The sequence below is a fragment of the Eriocheir sinensis genome, chromosome 61, assembly GCF_024679095.1.
Source record: "Eriocheir sinensis breed Jianghai 21 chromosome 61, ASM2467909v1, whole genome shotgun sequence".
NCBI lineage: Eukaryota > Metazoa > Arthropoda > Malacostraca > Decapoda > Varunidae > Eriocheir > Eriocheir sinensis.
The window spans coordinates 5,822,637-5,835,136 of NC_066569.1; the positions used below are offsets into that span (position 1 = coordinate 5,822,637).

At 47.2% G+C, this 12,500-nt stretch overlaps 1 protein-coding gene across 2 annotated transcripts in view; it reads left to right on the forward strand.

Moving 5' to 3' along the window:
* Positions 1-12,500, forward strand: part of LOC126986235 (uncharacterized) — a 29,814-nt gene that overhangs the window by 9,405 nt on the left and 7,909 nt on the right. For both annotated transcript variants that reach the window (XM_050842202.1, XM_050842203.1), the window contains exons 3-10: positions 60-1,806; positions 2,934-2,983; positions 3,276-3,407; positions 3,805-3,991; positions 4,616-4,930; positions 5,900-6,021; positions 7,580-7,753; positions 8,051-8,209. In XM_050842202.1, coding sequence (XP_050698159.1) covers positions 66-1,806; positions 2,934-2,983; positions 3,276-3,407; positions 3,805-3,991; positions 4,616-4,930; positions 5,900-6,021; positions 7,580-7,753; positions 8,051-8,209 — 2,880 coding nt within the window. In that variant the 5' untranslated portion in view covers positions 60-65. The remainder of the gene's footprint in view (positions 1-59; positions 1,807-2,933; positions 2,984-3,275; positions 3,408-3,804; positions 3,992-4,615; positions 4,931-5,899; positions 6,022-7,579; positions 7,754-8,050; positions 8,210-12,500) is intronic.

Here is a 12,500-nt window from a genome sequence, read left to right on the forward strand (position 1 = left end):
CTCTCTCTCTCTCTCTCTCTCTCTCTCTCTCTCTAAACACCCATTATCTCTCATTTCAGGTCAGAATGGGTCATCACAGAAGCCGGAGGTCAGGTCACGCGCCTCAAGTGACCCCAAATGACCTTGACCTCGTGACCTCTGACCTGCGTGGTGGTGGTGGTGATGATGATGGTGGTGCCTCAACCTCACTCAACCTCACACAAGAAAGGGTTGAAATGGGGTTGACCAAGCGCGCAGAGGTTACTGAAGCTCGTGACCTGAACGTGACCTCACTTGACCTCCTAAATCCCTTGAGGTCACGGAGGAAAGGTCAGCCGGTCCCCAGTTCGATCCCCAGTCAGTCAGTCGGCCAGCACCCCAGTTTGCCAGTTTCCCCAGTTCAACCCCAAAATCAATCCCTTACCAGTCAGTCATCCACTCACCCATATCCTTCCCAGTCCCCCAGTCCCTTCCCTAGTCAACCATCCAGTCAGTCCAGTCAACCATCTCCCCAGTCCCCCAGTTTCTCCCCAGGTCGGAGGGGGGTGCTGGGGTCTCAAGTCTCCTCCACACCCCTCAATTATGTCCTACCAAAGCGGGGAGACAGGAAGCTACTCTCCAATGACTCTCCTCTCCCCTCTCCTCTCTCCTCTTCTCCCACTTCTCTCCCTTCATCTACACATACTCAAGATACAAACAAACCTCTTCTCCCCTCTTCTACCTCCTCTCCCCTTTCATCTCACTCCCCTCCTTCTCTCCCCTCTCTCCCCTCACCCAAAGAGACCTCAGTGCGTTCAGTCCTTTCTAAGACCGCTTCTCTTGATAAAGGGGAAAGAGAGATAACTACTACTACTACTACTACTGCTACTACAACCTCACATAACTCAAGTAGTAGTAGTAGTAGTAGTAGCAGTAGTAGTAGTAGTGGTAGCAGTAGTGGTAGTATAACTCAACCCGAACTGTTTACCACTACAAATACTACTACTACTACTACTACTACTACCTCTACTACTACGAGAATGGGTGCCAGTTCACATATCAACCACACACACACCAACACTACCACCATCCCTCCCACTAATTCCTCAACCAACTCCTTCCCCAACCACCCCAACCCTTCCACCACGACCAAAACCACTGGGAAGGAAGCCACCATCCCAACAAGGATCCCCAAAAGAACCCCAAATTCCTCAACCAACCCAGGGGCAGAATCCAACCCAGGGGCAGAATCCAACCCAGGGGCAGAAACCAACCCAGGGGCAGAAACCAACCCAGGGGCAGAATCCAACCCAGGGGCAGAATCCAACCCAGGGGCAGAAACCAACCCAGGGGCAGAATCCAACCCAGGGGCAGAAACCAACCCAGGGGCAGAATCCAACCCAGGGGCAGAAACCAACCCAGGGGCAGAAACCAACCCAGGGGCAGAATCCAACCCAGGGGCAGAATCCAACCCAGGGGCAGAAACCGACCCTCTTCCCGTAACCAGAACCTCTTTGAAGCAACCCAACCCTCGGAACACCACCAAAACCACCACGACCAACAACCAGAACACCGCAACCACCACCACAACCACTGCCGCGAGAGAGACGAGACCATGGGCTACTCGAACTCAGAGGTCAGCCCCTTCGCCAAAACACGCCAAGCAGTCCCCAAGCCCACTAGTGACCTTTGACCCCGTAGTCGTTGATGTGTGTAGCACGAACCCGTGTGGTCAGGTGCCGTCTTGTGACCCAAACAAGGACGCCCCTCTCGGGTTCCTTTGTTACTGTGACGACGGGACGAAGGTGGATCCCCATTCGCGGTGTGAATCAAGAAGGGGAGAAATCCGTGAGTATTGGGTGTTTGTGTGCTTGTGGGGGGGTGGGGGGGGATGAGGGAGAGGGAGGGTGGCTGGTGGGGGGTGTCGGGGGATTGGGATGTTGTTGTGTGTGTGTGTGTGCGTTTGTGTGTGTTTGTCCTGGGTCCTTGTTTGTGTGTGTGTTTGTGCGTGTTTGTGTGTGTGTTTGTATTTGTCTGTTTGTGTTTACCTTGTTTTTTTCCTGTTTTTCTTTCCGGTTTCTTTCGGTTATCTGTTCGTGTTTTTTTTTTTTTTTTTTTCGCTTACGTGTGTGTGTGTGTGTGTGTGTGTGTGTGTGTGTGTGTGTGTGTGTGTGTGTGTGTGTGTGTGTTTGTTTACTCCCCTGTTTTCTTGTTTACTTATTGTTTCCTTGGTGTTACTTTGCTTTTTCTCAACTTTACGTTTTCCTTCAAATTCTTCCCGTTTTCTTTCTTTAATTCTCGTTTTCTTTCACGTACTTTCCATTTTCTCTTCGCTTCCCGTTTTCCTTCAAGTTCTTCCCATTTTCTTTCCAGTTCTTTCCTTTTTCTCTCTTCCATTCCCATTTTCTTCCAAGTTCTTCCCGTTTTCCTTCAAGTTCCTCCCGTTTTCCTTCAAGTTCCTCCCGTTTTCCTTCAAGTTCCTCCCGTTTTCCTTCAAGTTCCTCCCGTTTTCCTTCAAGTTCCTCCCGTTTTCCTTCAAGTCCCTCCCGTTTTCCTTCAAGTTCCTCCCGTTTTCCTTCAAGTTCCTCCCGTTTTCCTTCAAGTTCCTCCCGTTTTCCTTCAAGTTCCTCCCGTTTTCCTTCAAGTTCCTCCCGTTTTCCTTCAAGTTCTTCCCGTTTTCCTTCAAGTTCCTCCCGTTTTCCTTCAAGTTCTTCCCGTTTTCCTTCAAGTTCTTCCCGTTTTCCTTCAAGTTCTTCCCGTTTTCTTTCATTTCTTTCCATTTTCCTTCAAATTATTTTCTTTTTCTTCTCTTCCCGTTTTCCTTCAAGTTCTTCCCGTTTTCCTTCAAGTTCTTCCCGTTTTCTTTCTTTTCTCTCCATTTTCCTCCATAATCTTCCCTTTTTCTCTCTTTTCCTCCCGTTTTCCTTCAAGTTCTTTCCGTTTTCTGTTTTTAATCCCCGTTTTCTTCGTTGCAGTGTCCGAACATCCGTCCCCGATCACGCTGACCACCCACACGCCCAGGGAGGTGAGTTTATCGCTCTATTCCAATCGTCCAATCACAGGGCAGATCTATCGTGACGTCACTTTAGCTCAACCAATCACAGAACAGACTCTTGATGACGTCACCTTAGCTCCTCTTTTCTCTCCCTCTCCCTTTTCTTCTTACTCTTCCTTTCCCCCTTCACTCACAAACCCACCAACACAACAACAACAACACTAACAACCCACTAACAACCCCATTAAGCCTTGAACCAATAGGAGGCGAGTAGCAGTTTGTGACGTCAGAGGGTGTTGACCAATGGGGTGCCTCGTTCCAGCCCGTGACGATGGTGGGCGTGGTGGGCGTGGCCTCCGTGGTGATGGTGGTGGCGCTGCTGCTCGGCTTCTGGCGGCGGAAGAGTCTGTGTGCGATGGTGAGACACAGACACAGGGAGAAGAAGTCTGGGGAGGTGAGTACAGACAAACAGACAGACAAACAGGTAAAGCGATAGACAGAGAGAGAGAGAGAGAGAGAGAGAGAGAGAGAGAGAGAGAGAGAGAGAGAGACAACCCCCCCCTCCCTTTATCTCCCTTCCCCATCAAACTCCCTTTCTTCCCTCTCTCTCCCCCTTGAAATCTCCCCTCATTCTCCACTTCTAATCCCCTCTCGTCCTCCATTCTCCCTCCCTTCTTCCTCAAACTCATTTTCTTCCTCCTCCCTTCCCCCTGAAATCACCTCTATCCCTCTGCCTTCCCCCTCAACCCTCTCCCTTCCCCATCAAACCCCCTTTCTTCCCTCTCTCTCCCCCTTGAAGTCCCCCCTCATTCCCCACTTCTAATCCCCTCTCGTCCTCTTTTCCCCAACAGCAATCCCCAGACACTATCGCTAAGACCAATTCGCTGATCGCCTACAACTTTGCGAGTAACCCCAACTACTACACCCAGGGGCCCGATTCACCCATGGTCCACTCTCTCCCCGTGCGGCTCATCCACCCCGAGGAGATAGCCTTCGTGGGGGAGCTTGGGGAGGGGTGTTTTGGCAAGGTGTATAAAGGTGAGTGGTGGGGAGGGGAAGGGAGGGAAGGATGGGGAGGAGGAGGAGGGAGGTTGGGGATGAGAAGGATTAAGGAAGGTAGGGAGGAGGGTGGGAGAGAGGGAGGAAGGTAAGGAGAGAGAGGAGGAAAGGGAGGGAGGGAGGGGAATTTAGGGAGAGGATAGGAGGGAAGGAAGGTAGGGAGGGAAGGATGGAAGAAAGAAAGGAAAGGAGGGATGGAAAGAGAAAGGGAGGAAAAGAGGAGAGACGCAGAAAGGAAGGAAGAAAGAAAGGAAAGGAAGGAATGGAAAGAGAAGGGTAGGAAAAGAGGAGAGGGGGAAAGGAAGGATGGAAGGTAGGGAGAGAAGGACGGAAGAAAGAAAGGAATGGAGAGAGAAAGGGAGAAGAGAGGGGAGAGGGAAAGGAAGGACAGTAGGGAGGGAAGGATGGAAGAAAGAAAGGAAAAGAAGGAATAGAGAGAGAAAGGGAGAAGAAGAGATGAAGGAAGGAAGGAAGAAAGAAAGGAAAGGAAGGGTGATAGAGAGAGAGAGAGGGAAAGAAAGAAAGAAAGACAGAATACAACACAACAACCCTCTTCCCATTTTCTTCCACCCAACCACGCCCCGTTTTCTTTCTCCCACGCAGGAACATACACGCGACTCAAAGAAAACGAAGAAAACAACGAAGACAACGAAAACGAAGCAATAGAAAACGAGAACAGAAGAAACAGAGAAGGAGGAGGAGGAGGAGGAGGAGGACCCAACAGAAACGGAACAGACATCAACGAAGAAGGAGGAGGAGGAAGAGAGGAGGAGGGGAGACTGAGGAAGACGGTGGCGGTGAAGGTTATCAAGGAGAGTGTGAGCGCTGAGGGGGAGGAGGACTTCATGAGGGAGGTGGAAATCATGTCTGCCTTCTCCCACCCGAACATTCTCACCCTTATTGGCATCGTGGTGAAAGGTAAGTCCAGGAAGAGGAGGAGGAGGAGGAGGAAGAGGAGGAGGAGGAGGAGGAGGAGTTAGCTTTGCATATGGAGATGATATAGAGGCATAAGGAGAATACTAGGAAGAAAAGGAGGAGGAGGAGGACGAGTTCTGGGTAAGGAAGACAGGAGGTAGAGGAAGGGAAGAGAAGAAGGAGGAATAGTAGGAAGAGGAGGAGGAGGAGGAGGAGTTCTGGGTAAGGAAGACAGGTAGTAGAGGAAGGGAGGGAAGAGAAGAAAGAGGAATAACAGGAAGAGGAGGAGGAGGAGGAAGGAAGAGGGGGTAGAGAGGAGAAGAAGAAGAAAGAGAGAGGAAGGAAGGGAAGAGAAGAAAGAGGAATAACAGGAAGAGGAGGAGTTCTGGATAAGGAAGACAGGAGGTAGAGGAAGGAAGGGAAGAGAAGAAAGAGGAAGAACAGGAAGAGGAATAGGAGGAAGAGGAGGAGGAGGAGGAGGAGGAGAATAGTTCTGAGTAAGGAAGAGGAAGAAAGAGAAGAGAAGAGAAGAGAAAAAAAGAGAAGAAGAATTTGGTAGTTTTGGATAAGGAGGAAGAAGGAAAAGAGGAGACAGGATAAAGATAGGGATGGAAGGAGAATTGGAAAAGAAAGACAAGAAGAAGGAAAAGAAGGAGGAGGAAGATGTTTAGAAATAAGAAAAGAAAATAGTTAAAGAATAGGAAGAGGGAAGAAGGAGGGAAAGGAGGAAAGGGGAAGAGATTGAAATATGAGGATAGAAAAAGGATAAGAAAAGGAAGAAAAGGAGGAGGAAGAGAGCGTCAAAAATAAGGGCAAAGAAAACAAGGTAGAGGAGAAATCAAAACAAAACAAGAAAATGAAGCAGAAAGATACAAACAGAGCCACAACAAACAAAAAAAGAAAACAAAAACATAACAGCCATCACTCACCCTCGCCTCGCCTCACCTCCCGTTTTCTTTGCGTCTTCGGCAGGGAGCGGAGGAACCCCTTGGATGGTCTTCGAATTCATGCCTTACGGGGACTTGGCGGAGCTCCTGAGGTCTTGTGGGCCACACTTCTACTCCAACCACACGCCCGCCACCTCGCTGTCCACGGTAAGGGTCGTAGTGGTAGTGGTAGTAGTGGTAGTTGTAGTAGTAGGTGTGGTTTTTGAAGGGGTCGTGAATAGTGAAGTGTAGGTTAAGGAAGAAGAGGAGGAGAAAGAAGAGAAGGAGGAAGAGTAAGAGGAAGAGTAGTTTTGTAGTAGAAGTAGATGTAGAAGAAGAAAAAAAGAGGTAAAAGAATATGACTAAGAGAAGGAGGAAATAGACAAAGAAGAAGAGGAAGAAGAAGAAGAAGAAAAAGTAGTAGAAATGGTAGTAATAAAAGTAAAAAGGGAAAAAAACATGAAAAGAAGTAAAAAAGTAGAAGAAAAGTAGTAGTAGTAGTAGTAGTAAAAGTGGTATTGGTAGGAGTGATCTTATGAATGGTTAGGTTAGGTTAGGTTAGGTCAGTAGTAGTAGTAGTAATAGTAGTAGTAGTAGTAGTAGTAGTAGTAGTAATGATATTATGAATGGTTAGGTTAGGTTAGGTTAGGTCAGGTCAGTAGTAGTAGTAGTAGTAGTAGTAGTAGTAGTAGTAGTAGTAGTAGTAGGAAGGATCGTATGAATGGTTAGGTTAGGTTAGGTTAGGTCAGGTCAGTAGTAGTAGTAGTAGTAACAGTAGTAGTAGTAGTAGTAGTAACAGTAGTAGTAGTAGTAGTAGTAGTGCCGGTAGCAATATTTTTTGGACATTATATTTTCTTTCTCAACAATTTTTTTCCATTTTTAGCGTTCCAGAAAAAGTAACCGAAGTAAAAATAAAAGCTGAAAGAGTAACAATACTAAACAGAGTAACCCATTCAGTTCCAGACACAGTTTTCACCTTCCCTCTCCACTTAAAGAAAAACGAGTCTGCATTTTATTCTTTTTACGGGAAAGGAAACAACTCAAGGGCAAAAAAAAAAAAGAAATAATTATGAAAAAAAAACAGCTCGCTAATCACTGCTCCTAAACCATAACACACACACACACACACACACACTCTCTCTCTCTCTCTCTCTCTTGACGGAGTTGCTAATGTTTTTTTTTTTCCGTGTTCGTGGATATTTTTAGGTTTGTTGTGGACGCTTCTAGGAAATGAATCTTGCAAGCAGCCTCGTTTTAGCATTCTCTCTCTCACATTCTCTCTCTCTCACATTCTCTCTCTCTCTCTCTCTCTCTATCTCTATCTATCTATCTCTATCTATCTATCTATCTATCTATCTATATCTCCTGAAACCTGATATTTTTCCAGCATTTTTCTCGTTTTCTTTTTCTTTCCTAAAAACTTTAATCTCCAACCCACCCACTCCACTCACTTCCACACTCCCTTACTCCACTTCCTCTCACCTCCCTCACCACCTCTTCACTTCCACTCTCCCTAACTCCACTTCCTCTCACCTCTCCCCTTTTTCCCCCTCACCACCTCTCTCTTAACACCCTATCCACCCACTCCCTCCCACTCACTTCCACACTCCCTAACTCCACTTCCTCTCACCTCTCCCCTTTTTCCCCCTCACCACCTCTCTCTTAACACCCCATCCACCCACTCCCTCCCACTCACTCCCTCCCTCCCTCTCTCCCGCACCCCCAGGAGGACCTACTTCACATCAGCGTCCAGATCGCCTCGGGAATGGAGTACCTCTCTTCCCAGCACTTCGTCCACCGTGACCTGGCCTGCCGAAACTGTCTGGTGGGCGAGAACTTGGCGGTCAAGATCTCGGACTTCGGGATGTCACGGGATGTCTACACCTGTGATTACTACAAGGTGTGTGTGTGTGGGGGGGGGGTGATGGGGGAGAGGAGGTTGGGGTATGTGTGTGGGAGGGGGTTGAATCTTTTTTTTTTTTTTTTACAGCTAAGGAGACAACAATTTATCCATCCATTATCTTTATTCAAACTGTTATTCACTTTCTCATATCTTCATTTAACTATGTATCTATCTATCCTTATCCATCTGTTATCTGTATTCAACCTGTCATTCACTTTTTCATCTCTTCAATTCACTATCTATCTTTCCATCTATCTATCTAACCCAGCATCCATCTGTTCATCTCCCGGACAGGTGGGCGGGTCACGGATGTTGCCTGTGCGGTGGATGGCGCCGGAGAGCATCATGTACGGAAAGTTCACCTTGGAGAGCGACGTCTGGTCCTTTGGCGTTGTGCTGTGGGAGATTTACTCATTCGGGAAGCAACCTTACTACGGGAACTCCAATGAGAACGTAAGTGTTGTGGAAGGGGGTTACAGAAGTGGGGGGTGTTGTGAGGTGTGTGTGGAGGGGTCTGTGTGGCTGGGGTGTTGTGTGTGGGGGATATTGGAAAGGGTTGTGGGGGGTGCAGGAAAGTCTTGGGGATAGGGGGAATGGATGGGGTGTGTGTGGGGGAGATAGGAAGTGGGGGTTGGTAGGGAAGGTAAGGGATTCAGAGGGAGTGTCTAAAGGGAGGGGGAGAGGGAATGAGAGGGAGGGGAAGACGAGGAAGGGAAAGAAAGGAAGAGAGGAAGGGAGGGGAAGGAGAGGAGAAAGGGAAGGGGAGAGGGAAGAGGAGGAAGGGAAAGAAAGGAGGAGAGGGGAAAGGGAGGGGAAGTGCAGGAAGGGAAGGGAAGAGGGGATGAGAGGGAGGGGAAGAGAATGAGAGGGAAGGGAAAGAAGGGAGGAGACGGAGGGAAGGGAGAGTACGTGTGTGTGTGTGTGTGTGTGTGTGTGCATGGAAGAAGAGTAAGAAGAGTGTGTGAGAGACGAATAGACGGAGGAAGAAGAAGAGATATAAAACGAAGAGACGGAAGGAGGAAGAGGAGGAGGAAGAAGGAAGAAGGGAAGTGAAGCAAAGAAACTGAAGGAGGATTAAGAGAAGGAAGAGGAAGAGGAGGAGGAGGAAGAAACAGAAGGAGGATTAAGAGGAGGAAGAGGAAGAGAGGAAAGAAAACACTTAAAAAACAGGGAAATACAAGGAAGAGGAGGAGGAGGAAAAGAGGAAGAAGAGAAAGAGGAGGAGGAGGAGGAAGAGGAAGAGGAGGAGGAGGAAGAAACAGAAGGAGGATTAAGAGGAGGAAGAGGAAGAGAGGAAAGAAAACACTTAAAAAACAGGGAAATACAAGGAAGAGAAGGAGTAGGAAGAGGAAAAGAGGAAGAAGAGAAAGAGGAGGAAGAGGAGGAGGAGGAGGAAGAGAAAGAGAAAGAGGAGGAGGAGGAAGAAACAGAAGCAGGATTAAGAGGAGGAAGAGGAAGAGAAGAAAGAAAACACGTAAAAAAAAGAGAAATACAAGGAAGAGGAGGAGGAGGAAAAGAGGAAGAAGAGAAAGAGGAGGAAGAGGAGGAGGAGGAGGAGGAAGAAGAAAGAAGAAGGGAGGTGAAGCAAAGAAACAGAAGATGGATTAAGAGGAGGAAGATAACACTTAAAAACAAGGAAATACAAGGAAGAGGAGGAGGAAAAGAGGAAGAAGAGGAGGAGGAGGAGGAGGAGGAGGAGAAAAAAGCAACATTAAACAAAATATAGATTCCAGGAAACGATAAAAATAGAAAAAAATGTTGAGGAAAAAGAAAAAAGATTGAAAAAAAAAAAATCCATCCACCACCACCACCACCATTACTACTACTACTACTACTACTACTACTACTACTACTACTACTACTATTGCTATTACTATCACGATCTTCCTTCTTCCCTTGGGCATAGAGGAAGTGTGCCGCTGTTAACAAGACTCAAGAGAGGAGGAAGAAGGAGGAGGAGGAGGAGGAGGAAGAGGAGGAGGAGGAGGAGGAGGGAAGGAGGTATCTGAGGTGGCCTTTGAAGGAGTAAGTAGGAGGATAACATAGAAGGAGAGAAGGAGCTTACTGTTGGAGGAGGAGGAGGAGGAAGAGGAGGAGGAGGAGGAAGAGGAGGAGGAGGAGGGAACAGAGACTCGGTTTTATTTTACCTCCCACACCACCTCTTCGTCTTCTTGTCCTCCTCCTCCTCCTCCTCCTCCTCCTTTTAAGTTCATACCTTTTCTTCATCATTATCGCCTCTTTCTTTAACGATGAGAGAGAGAGAGAGAGAGAGAGAGAGAGAGAGAGAGAGAGAGAGAGAGAGAGAGAGAGAGAGAGAGAGAGAGAGAGAGAGACAAACCCAATGCCTCCCCTTAAGGAACCTCTCTATGCCCTTCCTCTCCCCCTCTTTCCCTTCTCTCCCCTTCCTCCCCTCCCCTCCCCTCACTTTCCCTCCCCAGAATCACACACCTCTTCCCTCTCATCCTCTGTTACCTCCCTTTCCTTCCCCTCTTCCCCTGCACATTCCCCTCTCCTCCCCTCCTTTCCTCACCCTCTTCCCCTCCTCCCGTTTCCTCCATTTCTTTGCGAGTATGAAAGTGGAGGAAGCAACGATCGAGTTTTTTGTAATTGAATCATTTGTAGTAGTAGTAGTAGTAGTAGTAGTAGTAGAAGTAGTAGTAGTAGTAGTAGTAGTTGTTGTTGTTGTTGTTGTTGTTGTTACCGTATAGCATTCTCGTTGGTGACAAGGAATTCGGTACAGTCTGCATATATATATTTGTTTACATTTCCCTTTTGCAATGTACCTCCAGTTTGTCAAAGTCGTAAAGCGGTTTAAAACACCTCTCTCGGTTTCCCTCGGAGGCGGCGTTTCTGAAGAGCGAGCATAAGTTTCGAGTTAAGGGCATTTCCTTGCATCATTTATTGTGCAAGGAAGGAATAGCTCATCTTTTTTTCCCCGACGTTGAATACCTTCGCGTGCCGTGGGAGACCAACACTGCCCAGCATACATCTTTATTCTTGGAAGATTGGCTCAGTTTCCCTCCGAGGCGGCGTTGCTGAGGAGAGAGATCATATGTTACACGAGTTGAGAGCATGTTGGATTTTCACAAAGTTGACATATTGCAAACTCAGTGTTATATATAAAAATCAACAAAATCAACTAACTCAAGTATTTCAAGAGGAGGGTATCAGGACATCTCTCCTCCCGAAATTGACTTCTCTTTCGGCCACTCCTCTCTAATCTTTTTATCAGCAGTGAGTAGCGGGCTTTTTTTTTTTTTCATTATTGTTTTCTTCTTTTTTTTTTTAAGCCCTTCAACTGTTTCCTTTGCTGTAAAAAAAAAACGCGCCTTGAAAAACGGGTCAAAAGAAAACAAATCAATCACACTATTGTTACTGTAGACTTGGCCGACGTAAAGAAAAAAAAAGAAAAGAAGAGGCTACACTTACATACATGAGACTTTTTTACAGCAAAGGAGACAACACAAGGGCACGCAAAAAAGGAAACTATAAAAAAAACCCGCTACTCGCTGCTCCTATAAAGAATCCGAAGAGGTGGGCGAAAGAGCAGCCAGTTACTTATTTGATGCTTGGTCTCGGTTTCCTATATGTATCCTCAATATCCAAAGCCTTGAGAAAGAAAAAAGACAACAGTCCATCCCCGGATACATGTTTGCAACTAGACATGAACTGGTAAAAATCTAGCAATGGTGGCGCTGCTGGTCTCGTGGATGTTGGTTGCCCGCTTGTCTGCCATCTCCGGGGGCGGGGTGGGGGGGGCGGTGAGGCAGGAGGGGGGGGAGGGGAATGCAAGCGGAGGAACTGTTCGGGGCCTTCAAATTCCATTCAGCTTCCTATAAGAGGCTTCTGTGGCGAATGGACGAGGGGAAGAAGGTTAGGTGCAGCGTGGGAGGAGATTCAGGAGGAGGAGGAGGAGGAGGAAGAAGAACCAGAGACGTGGCTTTGTTTAACCTTTCACACTAACTCTTCTTCGTCTTCTTGTCCCCCTCCTCCTCTTCTTCCTCTTCCTCCTCCTCCCAATCTTCCTTGAGGTCCCTGCAGTCTTCCAAGGTGCTTTTTCAAATGGAAGGGTTAACGCGTGGACAGTTGGCGAAAGTGATTCTGGGTACTCTTTGTTTTTTGTACGAGGGAAAGGAGTGAGAGAGAGAGAGAGAGAGAGAGAGAGAGAGAGAGAGAGAGAGAGAGAGATAGATTGAGATAGATATACAGACTGCAAGCGTAACATAGACACATATAGAAGAAAATAGATAGATATAATTAGATAGTTAGAGGGACAGACAGACAGACAGACAGACAGAGAAATAGCCCACAGAACACAAGAGAAAGAAAGAAATACAAAAAGAGACAGACAGGCAGACAGACATACATACATACAGACAGACAGACAGACCCACGCCTCTTAGCCAATTAGCCCCCACTCACCTGTGACGTCATGGGTGTCGGGACCAATTAGACGCCGCGAAGGACAGGTGCAAGTGATCCGCCAATCACAGGCCGAGGCGAAATGAGTGCCCGGGCGTCTCAGCCAATCAGAGCAGAGGATGGCTGATTGTTGGCCTGGGATTGGCTAGTTTGGTGATTGGGTTGTTAATTAGTGTTTTTTTTTTTGTTTGTTTGTAGTTGTTGTAATCTTTTTTTTTTATCTGATTTTCGTTTTATTTTTTTTATTTTCTTCTTCTTTATCTTCTTCTTTATCTTTTTCTTCTTCGTCTTTTTCTTCTTTTTTTCTTCTTTTTTCCTTTAT